Source organism: Homarus americanus, unplaced genomic scaffold (genome assembly GCF_018991925.1).
Source record: "Homarus americanus isolate GMGI-L3 unplaced genomic scaffold, GMGI_Hamer_2.0 scaffold46273, whole genome shotgun sequence".
Taxonomy (NCBI): domain Eukaryota; kingdom Metazoa; phylum Arthropoda; class Malacostraca; order Decapoda; family Nephropidae; genus Homarus; species Homarus americanus.
This window is the reverse complement of record NW_024725430.1, coordinates 487218-505508: the sequence shown is the minus strand read 5'-3', so window position 1 is coordinate 505508 and position 18291 is coordinate 487218. Positions and strand designations below refer to the sequence as shown.

General features: G+C 39.4%; 1 protein-coding gene across 1 annotated transcript in view; it reads left to right on the top strand.

Annotated features, from left to right (window-relative positions):
- The first annotated feature begins 324 nt into the window (after nt 1–324).
- The window catches only part of LOC121864863 (mucin-5AC-like), a 29380-nt gene continuing 11413 nt past the window's right edge, over nt 325–18291 (top strand). The window contains exons 1-7 of the mRNA XM_042364028.1: nt 325–457; nt 752–865; nt 4025–4138; nt 4460–4549; nt 5187–5279; nt 7132–7224; nt 17058–17083. Of these exons, the coding sequence (XP_042219962.1) occupies nt 325–457; nt 752–865; nt 4025–4138; nt 4460–4549; nt 5187–5279; nt 7132–7224; nt 17058–17083 (663 nt within the window). The remainder of the gene's footprint in view (nt 458–751; nt 866–4024; nt 4139–4459; nt 4550–5186; nt 5280–7131; nt 7225–17057; nt 17084–18291) is intronic.

Genomic DNA, 18291 nt, shown 5'->3' with positions numbered 1-18291 from the left:
TCTGGAGATGATATTTCAGCAGTCTCTAGAAGTGGTGCTTCAGCGGTCTCTAGAGGTGGTGAGTCAGCGGTCTCTAGAGGTGGTGAGTCAGCGGTTCCTGGTAACGAAGAATCTGACATCTCTCTTGAAGGTAGATCGAGAGTGACAGTAAAGGCTGGAGAGGAGGTGTCTGGTCTTGAGGATCCCAAGGCGTTTGGTAATGACAGTACTGAGACTTCTGTGTTGGGTGAGAGGTCAGGGAGATCTGTCTATAATCTGTCAACATTGGCCACTAAAGATAATGATGATGGTGGATCTAGAGGTAAGTATACTGAGAGAGCTAGAATGATGAAAGTGAATATGGAAAATGAAGATAATTATTCTGAAGATGTCGATGATGATGGGGATTCAGAAGATCATGATGAAGGTGATGATGATGGTCTTAAAGGCAATGTAGATGTTGTTGATGATGGTGATGGTGATGATAATGATGATAGTGATAATGATGATACAGTTGATGGTGATAAAGTTGAGGGTGGTGGTGTTGATGATGATGGTGATGATGATGATGGTGATGATAAAGATGATGGTGATAAAGTTGTTAATGTTAATGATGATACTGATGATGATGATGATGATAATGATGATGAAGATGGTGGTGATGATGATAATGATGATGATGATGATGGTGATAAAGCTGATAATAGTGATGATGGTGTTGATGATGTTGATGATGATGCCATTGACAAAAACAACAGTCACCATGCTTCAGAGGATAAAATAGCTGTTACCAAAGACATTGAGAAACCCATCGATGAGGAGTCTACCGAAGAAGACCTTGATGTAGATGCTGAGAAAGACGTCGACACCTTGAGAAACTCCAGGAGTTTGTTGTGAAGTGAGACATAAATAAGAGGACCACTTAAGGTGTTTCTGGTGACATGATATCAGACTTTGAGGAAAAGTAAAAGTTCTCTTTCTTTCCAACGGTAAAGTAACTGAAGCTGTCATCACTGAGGGTTTTGGTTCATAAACTGAGAAAGAGAATATCCAGTATCTGAAATATATTATCTTTATATATGTAACCAATATCTAAAATAATAGAATCTCTCTCTCTCTCTCTCTCTCTCTCTCTCTCTCTCTCTCTCTCTCTCTCTCTCTCTCTCTCTCTCTCTCTCTCTCTCCATATTATGTATATATGTATACACACATACATGTCTAAAGTAAGTATATTAAACACAGTGACAGGTGACTGATGGTATACAGTCCATATTAATATTTACCTGTATGTGAAAATGACAAAGGGTTGAGCTGAAGGTGATAGAGATAATTTACTTATGATGTAAAGCTTAATGTTTACAGTGAAGCAATAAATTGGTTCATCCTCTGACGGAAGAGAGACCTGGCGCCTCAGTAGATGGATGGACAGTATTGACAAGCGAGAAAAGAAAGGGGAGAGAGGGGGAGATGAGTACAGAGAACTTGGTACTCGCAAGTAGACAATATTTGAAACTTGAATGTGGATGAGAATTTATGATCATAGAACACGAGGTTGATGAAGCTATTCAGGGATGACAGGTGTGTGTGTGTGTGTGTGTGTGTGTGTGTGTGTGTGTGTGTGTGTGTGTGCAGAACGCTGAATATACACCATATCTAATCACAGTTCTGTATTAATTAGTCATGCACCAAACAAGAAAGTATTTGGAAACTGTTTATACTTTATATGCAATAAGTATTTTATTTCACTGTCTATTTTGTATGGGTTTCTGCCTTAGTCTTGTAAATGTCTATCTCTCTATATTACATTAATAATTCATAACCTGTATTATCTATGAAATTATATATGAATAGTGTTACTAAATTTTCTTTATATCCTCCTCAAAAAATTGAATCTATGTATCTGTCGTAATTACTCCTCTCCCACCAGTGTTGAGGAAGAGTCCAAAGGCAAAGATTTTTCGCAGGACAGAGAAAACAGGAAGACTTGTCCACCATAAGCGTGTATGTAACGTGGTACAGAAAAGCTAAAACAGAAAGTCGAAATATTACACACACACACATATTCGTTCATCTTCAACATGCAAACTGACATAAAAATTATAATCCAACATACTTGTCCACATTCTGAAATAACAAAGGATAACATTCTTCATTTATATATCAAATTCCTAAAACGGATTTTGTTCATTAAGATATAACTAACTAATACACTTTACTTCCTGAAACTACATTCAAGAATAAGAGTATTAAATCATTACAATATTTTCTCAAAGTTTATATCACGACGCAGATTACTATAGGGGTCCACATTGTCCACGAGTTGTGTAAATTTCGTTATAGAACAAAAAAAAAAGTGTTGCTGATCAAGTGTGTATGGAACCTGGAACCTGGCAGGAAAATTTTCTTGTGTTTGTGGATCTCTATATGAAGTTTGATGAAATAAAGATCTTGTACACAATCAGGGAATTCTGGAAGGACAGAAAATTGATAACAAACTTGGACAAGAAACGGTGACTAGGATATTACGTTGACAAGTATTTACATCAGTCCTAAAATGACCATAGCTAAAATGAATCTATTGCTTCATCAACATCAAATTTAACTTCGTATCATGAGAGACACAAGAAGAAGCGTTTGTTACTTGGTTGGCTTCAGTAACTCTCTTCACTAGCGTCCAGTATCACATAATAGTTAGGAATAATGACATTTTTTACTAAAGAAAAAAATTGACACAAAATGCAGATAAAGATATATTGTGTGTCCTCCGCCACAGACCTGCGTCATCTCTGGTACTGATCTAGGATTTGGATTCTCCCAAGGCAGCGAGGCAACAGTCCACTCAATACCTTCCTTAACAATACCACTGAATAATTTCGTTTTTATCAAATTAGATATCGAGAAAGTTTTAATCAGGGCAAAAGAGAAGACGTAACCTGGGTCATCCATCTCCGTTTTATGAGCGGGTGTGATGAAGGACTAACTCTGCTGTGTTCAGTTTATGAGACAGTTTCAGCCATGTATCTGGTCATTTCATAAAGGTCAACGGTCTAATAGCGCAATTTAACCCTTTAAAGAATCTGATATCACTTGACGATATATATGGTTAACACTACACATAAGCCATGCTGAAGATACAAAAGTTCCTCCTTCGTCGCTCACAGCAAATAAGTAATATAAAGTAACAATAATAAACAGTTTAATAACGACTCTTTTGGTGTGATTAAACAGTTGTGGACCATGAAGCACCTGCGTCTACACTCTGAGGATAACTCTTATAAACCCACAATCTGTATAACTTTAATGTGTTCTCTTCTCTTGGTGGAAACACTGAAAGCAGTATGATGGTGAGGGAAACAAAGTAATCTCATTAGCGGGCATCTGTTATTATACAGCAGAGTGGATAATTTTAACACGAAGACTTAACTTGATTCCTGCCAGACAAAACAGTCAATTAAATGTTACTTGTGAATAAATTTATTGTGGTTGTCAGTCACGATCATAACTTTTGTTTATAAACAATGGCGGGATGAGTCCAAGGACAGATGGGACTTTATATATGGATAAGACCTCTCACTAGTTCATCTGGTGTAGACTCTCCGAGCTCTCACCACCTCAATCACCACCACCAATACCACCACTACCACCAATACCACCACAACCACGACCATGGTAAGTTTTCACGCACATTACATCTGCAGGAAAACCTTTTTTTTTAATATCATAAAAAATCTTGCTTCAAATATTACCAAATTTAACATTAAAGAATTCTTGTTAGAAATAAGGTAACATACTCGTATATCCTCTTTATGATATCTGTATTCTGTGTCAATTTTTTCTTTAGTAAAAAATATCATTATTCCTAACTATTATGTGATACTGGACGCTAGTGAAGAGAGTTACTGAAGCCAACCAAGTAACAAACGCTTCCTCTTGTGTCTCTCATAATACGAAGTTAAATTTGATGTTGATGAAGCAATGGATTCATTTTAGCTATGGTTATTTTAGCACTGGTGTAAACAATTGTTAACATCGTACTTCACTACAGCTGTGTTGTTCCCACAGAGAGTACAGTTGGCATTAGTGCTGGTGGGCGTGTGGCTCACCCTAGCTGCCGCTCTCCCCTTGCTCAGGCGTCGATCACCGAAGGAAGTCGGAGCCGGTATTAAAATATTACTTTTCATTTCATTCACTTTTTTATGTTTAAGTGAATGATGAATTAATTATATGATAAGAAATGCCGATGTCATATGCTTATGTTTATGAAATTAAGGAAACAAAAAACAATGTTTTATAATTTATGTACAAAAAGTTTTGACGTGGGTTAAATACCTCATCAGTTAACCTGTACAATCACTAAGCAACTTCTTGTCTAATCCAAACCCAATGGAAGATATAGTTTAGATATTTGAACAGCCATGGGAAGTAATCTGAGACGTAGACCAGATAAAACAGCTTCTCAGTATCACACTGTTGCCCTCAGACTTCGATGCCTTTGGTGAAGGGAACACCTTCTTCGACAGCGCCCTTCACTCTCATTCCCTCGGCAAAGGTCCAGACCACAGCCAAGCCAGTAAGTACAGTGAAACCTCCATATAACGGACTTCTGTCTCCAAATAAATCCGTTAGATGTAGGTCTATTATATAACAAACCCTTGATATAACTTAACTTCCTCTCAATATTGTCCTTTAATTAGAATATCACTGTGTTATACGTCCTTCAGCCTTAAGATGAGTTACCTACACTCTCAGGTAGACGAAACATAAATACATTTTCTTGTCTCTCATATACCTGCTGCTGTGAATGTTAAGGAGTCCAGTATATCATTGTGTTATAGTTTACGTAGAGAACTTCCCTTCTAATTATATAATGAAGTTCTTCATTCTTGAGAGATGATAATAAATGCTTGTGTGTATATAGTCAATATCAGGTTCATAAGTGTTTGTATCGTGTCATAAGTAATACAAAATCTGCAGAAATTGTATTCACATATTTTAATGTTGGGATTGTATCATCTAGATTTTAACCAACGGCGGTGTGTTGTGACTAAGCTGGGATAGGTAGAGTGATAAAGATGTAGTGGGAAGTAGTTAGAGAGAGAGAGAGAGAGAGAGAGAGAGAGAGAGAGAGAGAGAGAGAGAGAGAGAGAGAGAGAGAGAAGATAAAATACACCCGCCAGATCCTCATCCTCACCCTCTTCCTCACACAGAACTTAAGAGTATCCTTGCTGGTGAGGGCAAGATGAGTTCGAATACTAGCACCCGACTGAAAACCCGTGGCATCAACACCAGCGGCCGTGCCCGTAAGTAGCGACTCGTGAGAAGGTGTGAGTTTGTGTGCAAGGAGCAGACATATGGTTCGGCTTCTGCTTATGGAAGTCATGCTTTTTGCACTTGGCTTCGTTTTGGCTTTGACTACGAAACTTTCTAAGGCTTCGGCGAAATTTTGACCTGTCGTGTCGGCACCAAAATTACAGACAAGCATGTCAGTGACCAGTGCCGACACAAGAGCATAAGGTCACAGGAAACAGCGAGTGAGCATTAACGTCAGTAACTCCGATTGGGGTAACGTCAAAAGTGGAGTACCCCGAGGCTCAGTACTTGGACCATTATTATTTATTACATACATAAACGACATAGATATAGGCGTAGACACATAAGTAAATTTGCTGATGACACTAAAATAGGGTGTATAATTACATCTGACGAGGACTCCGCAAAACTACAGGGAAATCTAAAAAAAAATTTCGAATGGAGATGTAAACAGAAAAACCAGATACCAGATGAATAACAATGCTATAGAGAAATCCGACTGTGAGAAAGATTTAGGAGTAATGATAAGTAGGAATCTTAAAACTAGTCAACAATGTGTATTTGCTCGAAACAAGGTTAATAAAGTACTTGGGTTCACACAAAGGAGTGTTAGTTACAAGACTAGAGAGGTTATCCTAAAATTATATCTTGCCCTTGTGAGACCTCACTTGGATTACGCACTTCAGTTCTGGTCACCGTACTACAGAATGGATATAGAATTCCGAGAAAGAATTCAGAGGAGAATGACAAGACTAATCCCGGGCATTAGGAACCTTGAGTAAAGAGACAGGTTAATTTGCACTCCCTCGAGAGACGTAGAGAGAGGGGCGATATGATAGAGGTGTATAAATGGAAGTCAGGGCTAAACAAAAGTGATATAACAAAGGTACTCAAACTATCCAACCAGGAGAGAACTCGTATCAATGGTTTTAAATTAGACAAATTTAGATTTAGGTGCGAGATAGGTAAACATTGGTTTGGAAATAGAGTAGTGGGTGAGTGGAACAAGTTATCAAACATCATCATTAACTCGAATACGCTGGGTCGCTTCAAACATAGGTTGGATGGATATATGAGCGATAGAGGTTGGGTGTAAATGGGACTGCCCAGTATGGCCCGCTGCAGTTTCCTCCATTCTTACATTCTTATGTTCAATCAGGTCAGCATCTTAACCCCAGATAGTGCTAAGGAGGATTAACTTTAGAGAAGGTCATGTCATTTGTAAGTAGGCCATGGACCTTGATCTGACGTTTCATGAACTGAGATCCACACTTGCATCACAAATTATCCCAACTGGTCTTTTCTCAAAAGAACCAGACCTAAACATTGGAATAGATCAAAGATTCCTTTGAGAACCTGATTCCTCAAAATATTTCTCTGTGATTTATGTCAATAAATTACCATGTTTATGCATTGTGGTTAAAATAAAATTAGAGAGACAAATTGTTACAATAAGCAACATTTTCACCCCATAGGAGGAGTCAAAACTTTCCCGAGAACAATCAACTTAAAATAAAATCAACTTATCTCAAGCTGCAACTTACATATTCTCATCAACATATAAAGTAATACAGTATATTATATGATTAATGGTGTTAAGGTCTCACGAAGCCTTCAAAGCCTTGGTTGAAGGCTTCATGGCGTTATAATTAATGGGTTCGGATTCGGCTTCATGACATTCCAATGGCTATGGCTTCAAATTCGTAGGCTTGGCTTCGTGCCCATGCCTGGTAAGGAGTGAGTCACGACCTGGCTCTCCTGGTGATTTATTCATCACTAAGAATTATAAAGTACCTTAATAGGTAAAATAATATTGCTGGATCATGATTTTTTTCTCTCCAGATTCTTCCGCCGAGAACAAAGGATTAAAAGGAGCGTTTATAGGGACTCAGGATGTCAAGAGTCTCGAAAACTACGGATCTGAGGCAATATCAAGTAAGTTCTTCAGTTCCATCTGACCAGAAAGTTTCATTAAGATTATCAGTTAATTTTAGAACTTGGGTTTTAAATCAGAGTCCAATAATTCCCTTTGTGATTGTATTATTTGTGGTGTTACGTTGACTGTCATCAATTACAAATCCTAATACAGGTCCAGTAATTTTCTTGTAGTGTGAGAATGATAAAGCCAATATGATAACCCAAGATGACAAAGGTCAAGAATTTATGGTTAACTGAAGACAGATGTTATCTTCACTTAGAAAACTTGATGTATTGTAGAGTAACGGAGGAAGTCAAACATTTTGTCTTCTGCATCAACAAGTGATTCGGTCATAACAAGAGTGACCAGCTAGGATGGTTCTCAGGGTGGTGAAACCATATTAATATTAACACTACTGTGTATAATGCCTCTTGTGTTAGTTTGGTTAATTAACACAGCAGCCACGAACGTCACTGTGCACGAGTAACTTTCCATCACATCTGGTGGAAAACAGATTATACTTAAGTCTTTAATTTCTGTTTTTTTAAGGCCTTCGTGGACGTCATGCAGGCCAAGGTCGTGTTAGTGGCAGGACTGGAGCATCAACTAGAACCGAAATTCCAGAGTAGCATCCAAACCTGACAGGTGAGTTGGTCTACCTGAGTCACTAATCATGATCTACCTGAGTCACCAATAATCACCCGACTCATGCTACGATCACTAACAATCTAGCGCTGATTATGACAAGTTGGGTGAATTGATTTTAATTTGTCTAAGTATTAATATTTCTTGTAACACCTACTATATTTACAGTACCTGCTTTTATTGTGCCATCAAAACCGTTTTATCGGAAATTTTCATGTAAATAGATAAGAAATTACCATTGCAATAAATATTTGCCAACTAGACATAATCCTGACAGCTCTGTCCTCTTGTTCAACCTTAATACTGCACAACCCATGTTGTACTGCTCCCCCATTATACTTATGTTTTTCAATTCTACTGTAATTAATGTATATATTTATAATATATATACAAAAAATAAACTAAAAAAAATAATAAAGAAATAAAATAAATACATATTGAAGTGATAACCGTGGTAATATTATGAGATGTTCTTATTTTTGTTTTCTTCTTCTTTAAAGACATGGCCTCCAGCCTCCCCCAATAGCCACACCTTCGCCACCATTTTATTACCTTAATATTAAATATCCTAATACATAAGGAGCTATCCTAGCTGTGTTGGGTTAGTTGAGCCGCAGATCTATGCAGCATTCAGTGACTGTAGCCTCATAGTCAATATCTGCAACTGTTGTCGGCTTTGGGGCCTATGCTCTCGTTCCCCTGAGGCAGAACAAAGCCGACCGAAGGAGAGAGAAGGACAGTCGACATCTCATCCAGGCTGTAACATAACTTCTGGGCTGTTGCTTCTGTTCGGAGATCAACTCCACGAGTCTGGCGTAGAAACATCTTGCACGTGGTCCCATCCCACCAGAGGTTGTGAACACTAGAGGAGTGAAGCTGCCTTGATCAACATTCTGAATTCTCTCCCCGTATGCCCTTATCTTGTCGTTCTCGTTCCTCCTGTGTGCAGCATCGAGAGCTAAGTTATGGTGACATGCGGCCATGGGATAAAAAATCCTGATGTCGAAGAAGGTTCGCTGTCCCAGCGTCCAGAATCCTCGAGCACTGACGTCAACACGGGCTTCGTTGAATGTGTTTGAAGTCCAATGTTGGAAAATCTCACCGTCCAATGGAAGGAGGGTCGGTTCTACTCTGACATCACGGCAGATTTCCTTCAACATATTTGCTGTGAGATCCCTTATTTCATCATGCCTCATGCATATGAAGCCCGCTTTCTTGCACACCATGGTGTGATCGACTTCATAGGAAGAGTCACACACGCATTGGGTGGGCAAACCTTCTACTGGCCAACCGTACCTTAGATGTTCTTATTACCACAATGCTATTGTACTATTCCAGATGATACTAAATGTTACATAATACTTCCTTGAGATAAATGTATATTATATATCAGGTGCCTAAAAGAGAGCTCAGGTTCTCAACTGGCTCAGCCATGTTAATATTGGTATTATTATCCACTCTGTATCTGTGTTTTTCTGGTTTAATAAACTGTTTCAATTCAATTTAATTAAATTTAAATTAAACAGGTGATACAATGAAACTCGACGCCTTTCTCACACCAGGTAAAGTCACCTCAAAGGTTCAGAGATATAGTTGTGAGTTTCACTGTTAAATAAACTACTGTAGTTCTTTAGTAATCTTTCTAAATATATTGATAATTAAGAACGACAGTGTAGTTCATTTGACTTTACTTCAACCATTATATTGTCTGCTGTATGACGTGCTGTACATCACAGGTAACTTGCGACAAATGAAGTATAAGACCATCTTGTTGCGCCAACACACCTGTGCAATAGGCCTCCGAGAAGCAGAAGCTACCTTGATGGAAATACTGGACATCTGTAGACACTGTAGTCAAGTGAAACCACAGCATCAGCACCAGCACCAGATACCTTCATGAACTGTGGCTACCTGGCGCCAGATATTTGTGAAGTAACAAAACTTGTGTAAATTAAGACACACCATGACTTGTAACTAAAATAAATTGGAAACAAAATGAAGACAGTTTCCTATCTCCTTTATAGCAGTCTCTTATCATGACCTCAGGGTGACAATAGTAATACTTCACGGGACTTTTTAGTATAACAAAAACTATATCTAAATGATTCATAAAAATTCTAATGTTTACAATATTTTCTTCCTTTGTTTCATTCTCACCTCTCTGTTATGGTTAATGACACGTGTTGAGAGTAATGAACACAAACTATTACATCCACCTGACTGTGCTGATACAAGGGGCGTGTTTAGTCTGTTTATTCTTTAGATGTACAAGGACAAAATAATTAACTTATATTAAAAGAAGAATACTTGAGGTTTACAGATGATAACTTATGTCCCAGGTGGAGAATGATGTTGCTATAATATCACATACTCTGTGTCTCACCTAAGCTTACCCACAAAAGATACAGTGTTGGACAATAGTGATATTGCTCTTTCGGTTTTAAGTCAGGTAGACAACATGAGATACTCTTTAAGTGTTCCCACATACTCAGTCACGGCTGAAGAATAAAATCCTGGGCGAAAATGACCAACAGAAACACCTAGATAAATTTACCTTTCTTTTTACACATATTTACAAATAAAAGGTAAAAGACATAATATAAATGCACATCCAACTTAACTGGGAGTCAGCATAAGCACCACTGACTCCCACCTAACATTCCCTAGGAAAGGATGCACAAACCTTAGGCCACATGGAGAGAGGATAGAGAGGCAGAGACAGATATCTGCCCTTAACCAAGTTCTGGAGACAACAAAGGGAGAAAGAGAGGGAGAGACATCTGCCCTCAAGCAAGGCTGGTGTAAGGCAGAGGGATGGCCTGGATCTGCAGAGGTGCTGACTCATGTCGAATGGAGAATTATGTTGATATGAAAAAACAAAGGTCAAAGGTCTTCCTACACACCTATGGTACTTACTTCTGTTCACTGTTTATCTAAATATATTCCAGTCCTAACTCCTTCCCATCCCACACTACCACTCTGAGGAACTTTCTGCATCCGAGTGTTTTCGAAATGTCACATTACATCCATCAGCTCTCAAGCCATCCTGTTTAAAATTATTTCATACTTTGGCAAGGAAACACCCAGTAATTAGCTTTGACAGAACAATTTGCTAGATCTCTCTCAGTACTTTTTGTTTGTTAAGAAAAGGCGGTTTCTGCGAAGTAGAGAGACTGACCACCCACGAGTATAATATCCTACGACACTAAGCAGAACAAGATAGAAAATCTTGATTCCTATATTATGTACGAATAGTGGTTAATATCAGGCTGGCGGCTCATGGCCAGACAGCGATCTTCATTGACGCTCATTTTCTCATGACTTACAAAATCTCTATGTAGTAATGCAATACCAGATCAAAAGCAACATTAGCCTCACCTACATTACTGTACAGAAACAAAAGATCTTCAGATCCTCAAACCTGAAAATCTGACACACTAGAGTCAAGACGGGACCAAAATATTACCTTAGACCAGTGGTTCTCAACCTGGGGCCCATGGTCCCCAAGGGAGCCACTGCAAGAATTTAGGGGAGCCACGGTGAGCTGTTATAAATTGTACGTTTCCAAATAATGTTGGGAATCTGAATTAAACAAAACTTGTATTACTTATTTTGACTTGGCAGAAGAGAATTTTCATTCTTTTTTTGTCATTTTGTTTAATCATAACGACAATACAATTTTAATATTTACATACTCTGGTGCTGTTTTTATTTTTTTATTTTTTACGGATTATTTAAGATTTCACAGGTCCAGTCCCTGTCTGTGTGACAGGGACTATCACACACACTCCACTCTCTCCTGGAGAATATATGGGAAAAACAGGAAATCCCCCAAGCTCCTAGAGAGGCCTCCATCGTCAATATTTATATGAACAAGGGAGACCGGTCAGACTGTGGCAACAACCGCAGGATCTCACTGCTCTCTGTAGCTGGCAAGATTATCGCCCGAGACCTCTTAAACAGACTTCTTCCTGAGACGGAAACTTTCTCCCAGAATCACGTGGCACTGACCATCACCAAGACCTCATCTGCAAATTTGGTGAGAAGCTTCTGCACCATCCTAGACACCGGCTCCTACTACCACCTGAGATCCCTCGCCCGAGAATTGCTGTTCGACACCACAACCGCATCCAGCCCATACTACTGTAGTACGAACTGATCGCTATAAGAACAGCCCAGTCCCAACCATTGTAAAAATTATCAATAACTTGTAATAAACTAGTGTATTCACTCCCAGTCAATCTTACTTTTTGCACTGTCAGTATGTTGAAATGCCCTGTAGTTTGAGCTTCTCCCCACCTAGTTATTATATATCATGTTTGTATCACTTATGTTACTTGTATATTATTTGTAAATCAAGAGACCCATTCACCAATTATGTAACTGTATATTTTCAGCCTTCTCGCTGCCATGCTCCTTCAATAAACCGTTAATTATTATTATTATTATTATTATTATTATTATTATTATTATTATTATTATTTTTATTATTATAATTATTACTATTATTATGTGATCTTTGCTGCCCGCCAGATACAGGAAAAGTGCACAGAACAGCGTCGTGACCTTTACATGGCTTTCATGGACTTAACTAAGGCCTTCGACTCGGTCAACAGGGAAGCCCTCTGTAGACCCTCAGCCGTTTTGGCTGCCCACCAAAATTCATCGTCATTGTGAGGGAACTCCACGATGGCATGAACGGCAGTGTCCTGCACAACGGCACCCAGTCTGAGTTCTTCCCCATCCAAACAGGGGTTAAACAAGGGTGTGTACTGGCACCAACTTTCTTTTCCATTTTCTTGGCTGCCTTTCTTACTCGTGCCAGTGCCAATTTAGCCGGTGGGGTGGACATCTAGTACCGGTTGAGGGGTCTTTTCAAAATATGATGACTCCAGGCAAGAACAAAGGTGTCGGCAGCTTCTATTACTGAACTTTAGTATGCAGACGACCTCACCCTTGATGCTCACACTGAACGCGACCTATAGGAGATCCTGAACACCTACGCAGATGTGTATGCACCCTTCGGCCTTGAGGTGAATGTACGTAAGACTCAGATTCCCTTTCAGCCAGGGGCTGGTTCAGACACGCCTCCACCGTCCATCCAGCTTAATGGTACTACCCTCTCTAATGTTACCCACTTTCGGTATCTTGGCTCCCACCTGTCCACCACCGCAGACATCAATGAAGAGATTCAGCATCAGATCAGATGTGCATCTCAAGCCTTTGGTTGACTCCGAAACCGTGTCTTCAGCTGTAGGGAGGTGAAATTATCCACAAAGTTCCACGTATATCGAGCAGTGGTCCTCCCCACCCTGCTATATGGCAGCGAGAAGTGGGTCACATACAGGAGGCATCTCAAGGCACTTGAAAACTTTCACCAGCTTGGTCTACGTTCCATCCTCCGAGTTCGCTGGGAAGACAAGAGAACAAATGCCAGTATTCTTGCTGACAGCAACTGTAGGAGCATCGAGGCATGAACAACTATGCTGGACTGGCCATGTTACCCGCATGGACGACAGTAGACTGCCAAAGCAGCTACTTTACAGTCACCTAACGAATAGTAAACGTAACGCTGGCGGGAAACTGAAAAGGTAAAAGGATAGTCTTAAGACAAACCTGAAAAAGTGCCAAATTGACCCCTTTACCTGGGAGACGATTACTCCACATCGTAACGCTTGGAGGAGCACCACACGAGAAGGTGTCAATACTTTCGAGTTGGCCCGACTGCAAACCGAGGCAGACAAGCGCCAACGCCGGAAAGACGTTGCCACCGCCCCTCCTGCACTCGATGTAGCCCTCCACATGCGCAACATCTGTGAACAACTCTGCCGGTCCCGTATAGGCCTCTTTAGTCACCACAAAACTCACCAACTTGGTGACATCCTTAATAACTTATATCATTGTATCATAGCTGGATGATAATCATACTAGATTCCGAGTGACAGCAAAGTTCTAGTAGTGAGTGTGTGTGTGTGTGTGTGTGTGTGTGTGTGTGTGTGTGTGCTGGCATGACAATATTGCGAAACACTAAACATCTAAATTGGTACCACTCTGTGAAGAAAAAAAAAACATTGATTTCTCACGAAATGTGATCATGGAAATCTGGCGGAATACAGTATATTACATAAACAGTTCGAGAATATAATGGTCTATTTTTTAGTTCGTGGGGACGCTGTGAGAAACTCTTTTACAATAAGTGTTCATTAATTCTGTGATCTGACCACAACAATATGCATGACATGTTTCAAGGTCAACATATAGATTATGATTTTTATTGTGACAAATTATGCAATTGAAGTATTTTTTCTGTTGTAGAAATAGTTAATTCGTCTCTCTTGCTTCATAAATTTTGACGGAGTGCACGAAGACATGCCTGAGCATAACAACCTGTAATAAGGGATCCGAGACACATTCCTCACACTTCCTCACATTCATATTTCAACATCCATAAGCAGGAGACGAAGGCCGGTTTTTAACCAATCAACTCGAGCAATTAATTGTTTTCTATTTGGAGTTAAAGCCGTCCAAGGGTAATATTTCTTATACAAATGAACTAATAAGTATTAGTCCAGACGTTGAGTGTGTTGGGAATATTGATGAAGCTAACCATTGTTTTAGTATTACCCTATCCCAGGATAATTGTGTGTGTGTGTGTCTGTGTGTGTCTGTTAAATAGAGGACTAACTGACCCTCGTTCTAGGAGGGGTGGCAATAAATATATGGAGACTTTAGTAATGTTTTAGTTAAGTTGTTTTGCACCAGAGAAATATATATGTCCAGAAAACTTACTTGTGCTCTATCAGATTACAAAGTTTTAATAGATTTTTTTTTAGAATTCTAAGAACTATTTAATTATCTATATTATAAAGGTAGTTTGATTAAATATTGACAAAGTGAAAATAGTTTCCATTAGATCAGAGCAGCTTGGATATATCACACTGCATACAAGACAAAAATGTTACTGGCACTGCGCTCGATTGTCTTCACCTTCTCAAGTGTAAAGTTAAGTACCCATCAACAGCTGATTGAACTTAGTGTATTCCAGGATCGATCTTAGAGCATGAAGCGAGTCCCGTAATCACCTGGGGAACATGTAGCTGGTATCAATCAATATCTTTATTTTAAAATTATTTGTAAACTTAGTGACTCTTTTTAATTAGTTTACCTTTATGACACGTCCAGATGATGTATAAACAGTACACGACCTTGACGCATGTTGTTCTATGTTTAAGGTTTAAGGATGTCACCTGTGTGTAGTTTCCGTGTCTGTCTCCCCTCGTCCACGATATGGTAATAGACCGGGAGCCTAAAGGGTTTTATTCTTGTGAGAGACGCCAAAATGTTTGGCCTCATGGGCTGAAGACATCCTCACCCGACATTCCAAAAATGGATTGGTGCCGGGTCTGGGGTGTGGCTTTGCCCCTGAAATCACCCCTGAAAGTGGATAAAAAGTGCCAGTTATTTAATACAAGAGCACTAAGGATAAAATCAGTGCCAAACCTTTCCTTGTGGTCCACTGAGTGTGAAATGACTAATGGCAGCAATGTTAGGTGTGGCTCCCCCCCCCCCCGCCAGCAACACCCAATTCTTGCATTATCCATTAATTTCAACGACCATTAATGACTAATGAATAAGTCACCCATTGAAATTGTATAATTTTCTATGACTGACACCCCAGTACATTTTCGGTGAAAAACGCTTGTTTACATTTTTGAGGCAATGTTTGCAATGCAAAACTGCCCACCTACTGCATTAATATTACATTGATACTCAGTCATTCCTCCCTATAACACCCCTTTTGTACAAACTCCTCTACACTCTATATAAATGAGTTTACAGGAGAGCAACACACAACGATGCTATCCTACCTGAAGATTATATTTCAATATATTCCTGCAGTTCATTAACAGTATATCATCAAGCCTTAAATTTCTAATTTTTTTACTGTATAATAAACAGTCAAGACGCCTCTCGTACGCTGTAATAGTGTAACCTTATACAGAGAAAGAAGTGCTTACAATGTGTAGCATAACAGTGCTGAGAATACATCGAATATACATACAGACTCTGGCCGTGGAATAAGAAAACGACGCATTTATGATGTGAACAGTAAACATTGTTCTTAAACTCAATAATAAGTTTCCCTTTGTATCTCTAAATTATGGTACACAGTGTACTTGAACTACAGTATACAAACTCGTAGCCAGGGTGACTGTGTGTATCTCCTGTAGTCACAGGTAATAAGCATCACTTGGACACCTTAATTAATTATCTATTGATGTTATTGTAAAAATTTAGACTTACAGGTATACTTACATTGTTGAGTAATGGTGTGTGTGTGTGTGTGTGTGTGTGTGTGTGTGTGTGTGTGTGTGTGTGTGTGTGGCGCCACCGAACCTCTCAAGCTGAACAAAATCCGAATCAAATTCTTTACACACTATACGTGACATAAATTACTTGTGACGAGTGGAAAAGTCGTATATTTTTTCTCTGGTCTTGTTGTATGGAAACACACACACTAGACTCGTTAATTGGCTGACTTTCACACCAGGCGTGGTTATCAGCAGTGGCTATACAAGCTCACGCCTCAACCTTGACGTTTATTGCCTTTATATTGATAAGGGATGCAAGCTCAATTTAGTGTAGGTGTGAGACCTGGACCATCCATCTAGTCTGGACGCCTCGCCCACCCACAATGGTAAGCAGGGGGAAGGAGGGCAAACATTATCAACAGTAAGTTGAGAAAATATGTATAGAATTCAAGCCGGTGACTCTATTACCTTATAGCTGATACCTATCATATTTCACTCACCTGAGGCGTCACCACACCCGTATTATACCCCCATCACACCAAACTCACAGAAGACTTTCATTGTGTTCAAGTGCAGATCATGAGTGTTGACAAAGGCAGTAACAGCCATTGATACATAAAGAGAATTCGGGTACGTTCGTAAGTGCTTGATACTGGAGCTGAAACAAAAAGTGAGCAGTCAGGTGTCTTGTGGCATTCATTGAGTTATGATGTCTTACCTACGTGACCCTGAGGCAGACCCAAAGGGAGGGGGGGGAGATTAGCAGTGACCGGTACAGTAGTGTAACAGTTCTTGGACGCCCTTATAATATATTTCTTTATTAATCTGGGACATAATGACGGTGAAGTGTATCAGTGCCTCAGGTTGGTTTAAACTGTTGATTATCTTTTCAGAGTACCATAGAGACAATAAAGAATGGGTTTGATGTCTCGTAATTCATATTTTGTGTGTGTGTGTGTGTGTGTAGGGGGGGTGTTAAGGTCTAAGTTTTACCTTTGTCTGATCGAGCTGTTCCCAGAATGCTTCACTCCCCATTCATTTAAAGAATCATGGTGGTCTATTCACTTATGCACTTGTTACTTAACTAGTTAGTCCCAGGGTAGTGACTTATGGCAGGGATTAACTACAAGTTTTCTGACTGTATGTACACGTATATATTCTCTGATTAGGTACAGAGACTGCTGAGCTAACACCCCTCTACAATAGACTTAGATAGGTTATTCCTCCATGCCAGCCAGTGACTAACTGACTAATTCGCGGCACATGCGCCAAGGGTGGAGCTGCTATGACTCAGTCTCACTCACCATCATGTGACAACCCAGGTGTTCAAATTTACATTTGAAATTGCAAACTGATGCATTCGCTCAGCAGTCAGGAGGCGACATCCAGAGGGAAAGTCAACCCCTGTTTAAAAATCTGGGGTTATTCGCAGGGCGTCTGGCGCCATGGAGTCGGCAATCATTCTACGAAATATCAATAATCTTATAAAACTGATAGGTAACGATGCTAGTAATGATCTGTTCTTAGATAAATTAAGTTAGATTAAGATTGCCATCTGCTCGGGGCGTCTTACAAATTGGACTTCTGATAACCACCTGGGATGACGACTTACATAATAATAATAACAATAATAATAATAATAATAATAATAATAATAATAATAATAATAATAATAATAATAATAATAATAATAATAATAATAATAATAATAATAATAATAATAATAATAATAATAATAATTATTATTAAAGGTTTATTGAAAAAGTTGGCAGCCCAAAGGCTGAAAATATACATTGGACAAAATTGACTTATTACATACAAAGACATGGGGTGGGTGGGTCGTTTAACAAAAGCCTTCATTTCTGAAAGAAGAAGGAACAATGATTGAACATACAAATTATTATAGTTTACAGTTGATGGCCCGGGCCTGGACTGGTCATGGAGACACCAGGTGGTGTGGTGTTCACGTGGTGTAGTAACTCGTCCCCGGGAGTGGATATGAAGGACCTCACGTGGTCATGGGGACACCAGGTGGTGTGGTGTTCACGTGGTGCAGTAACTCGTCCTCGGGTGTTGATATGAAGGACCTCACGTGGTCATGGGGACACCGGGTGGTGTGGAGTGGTG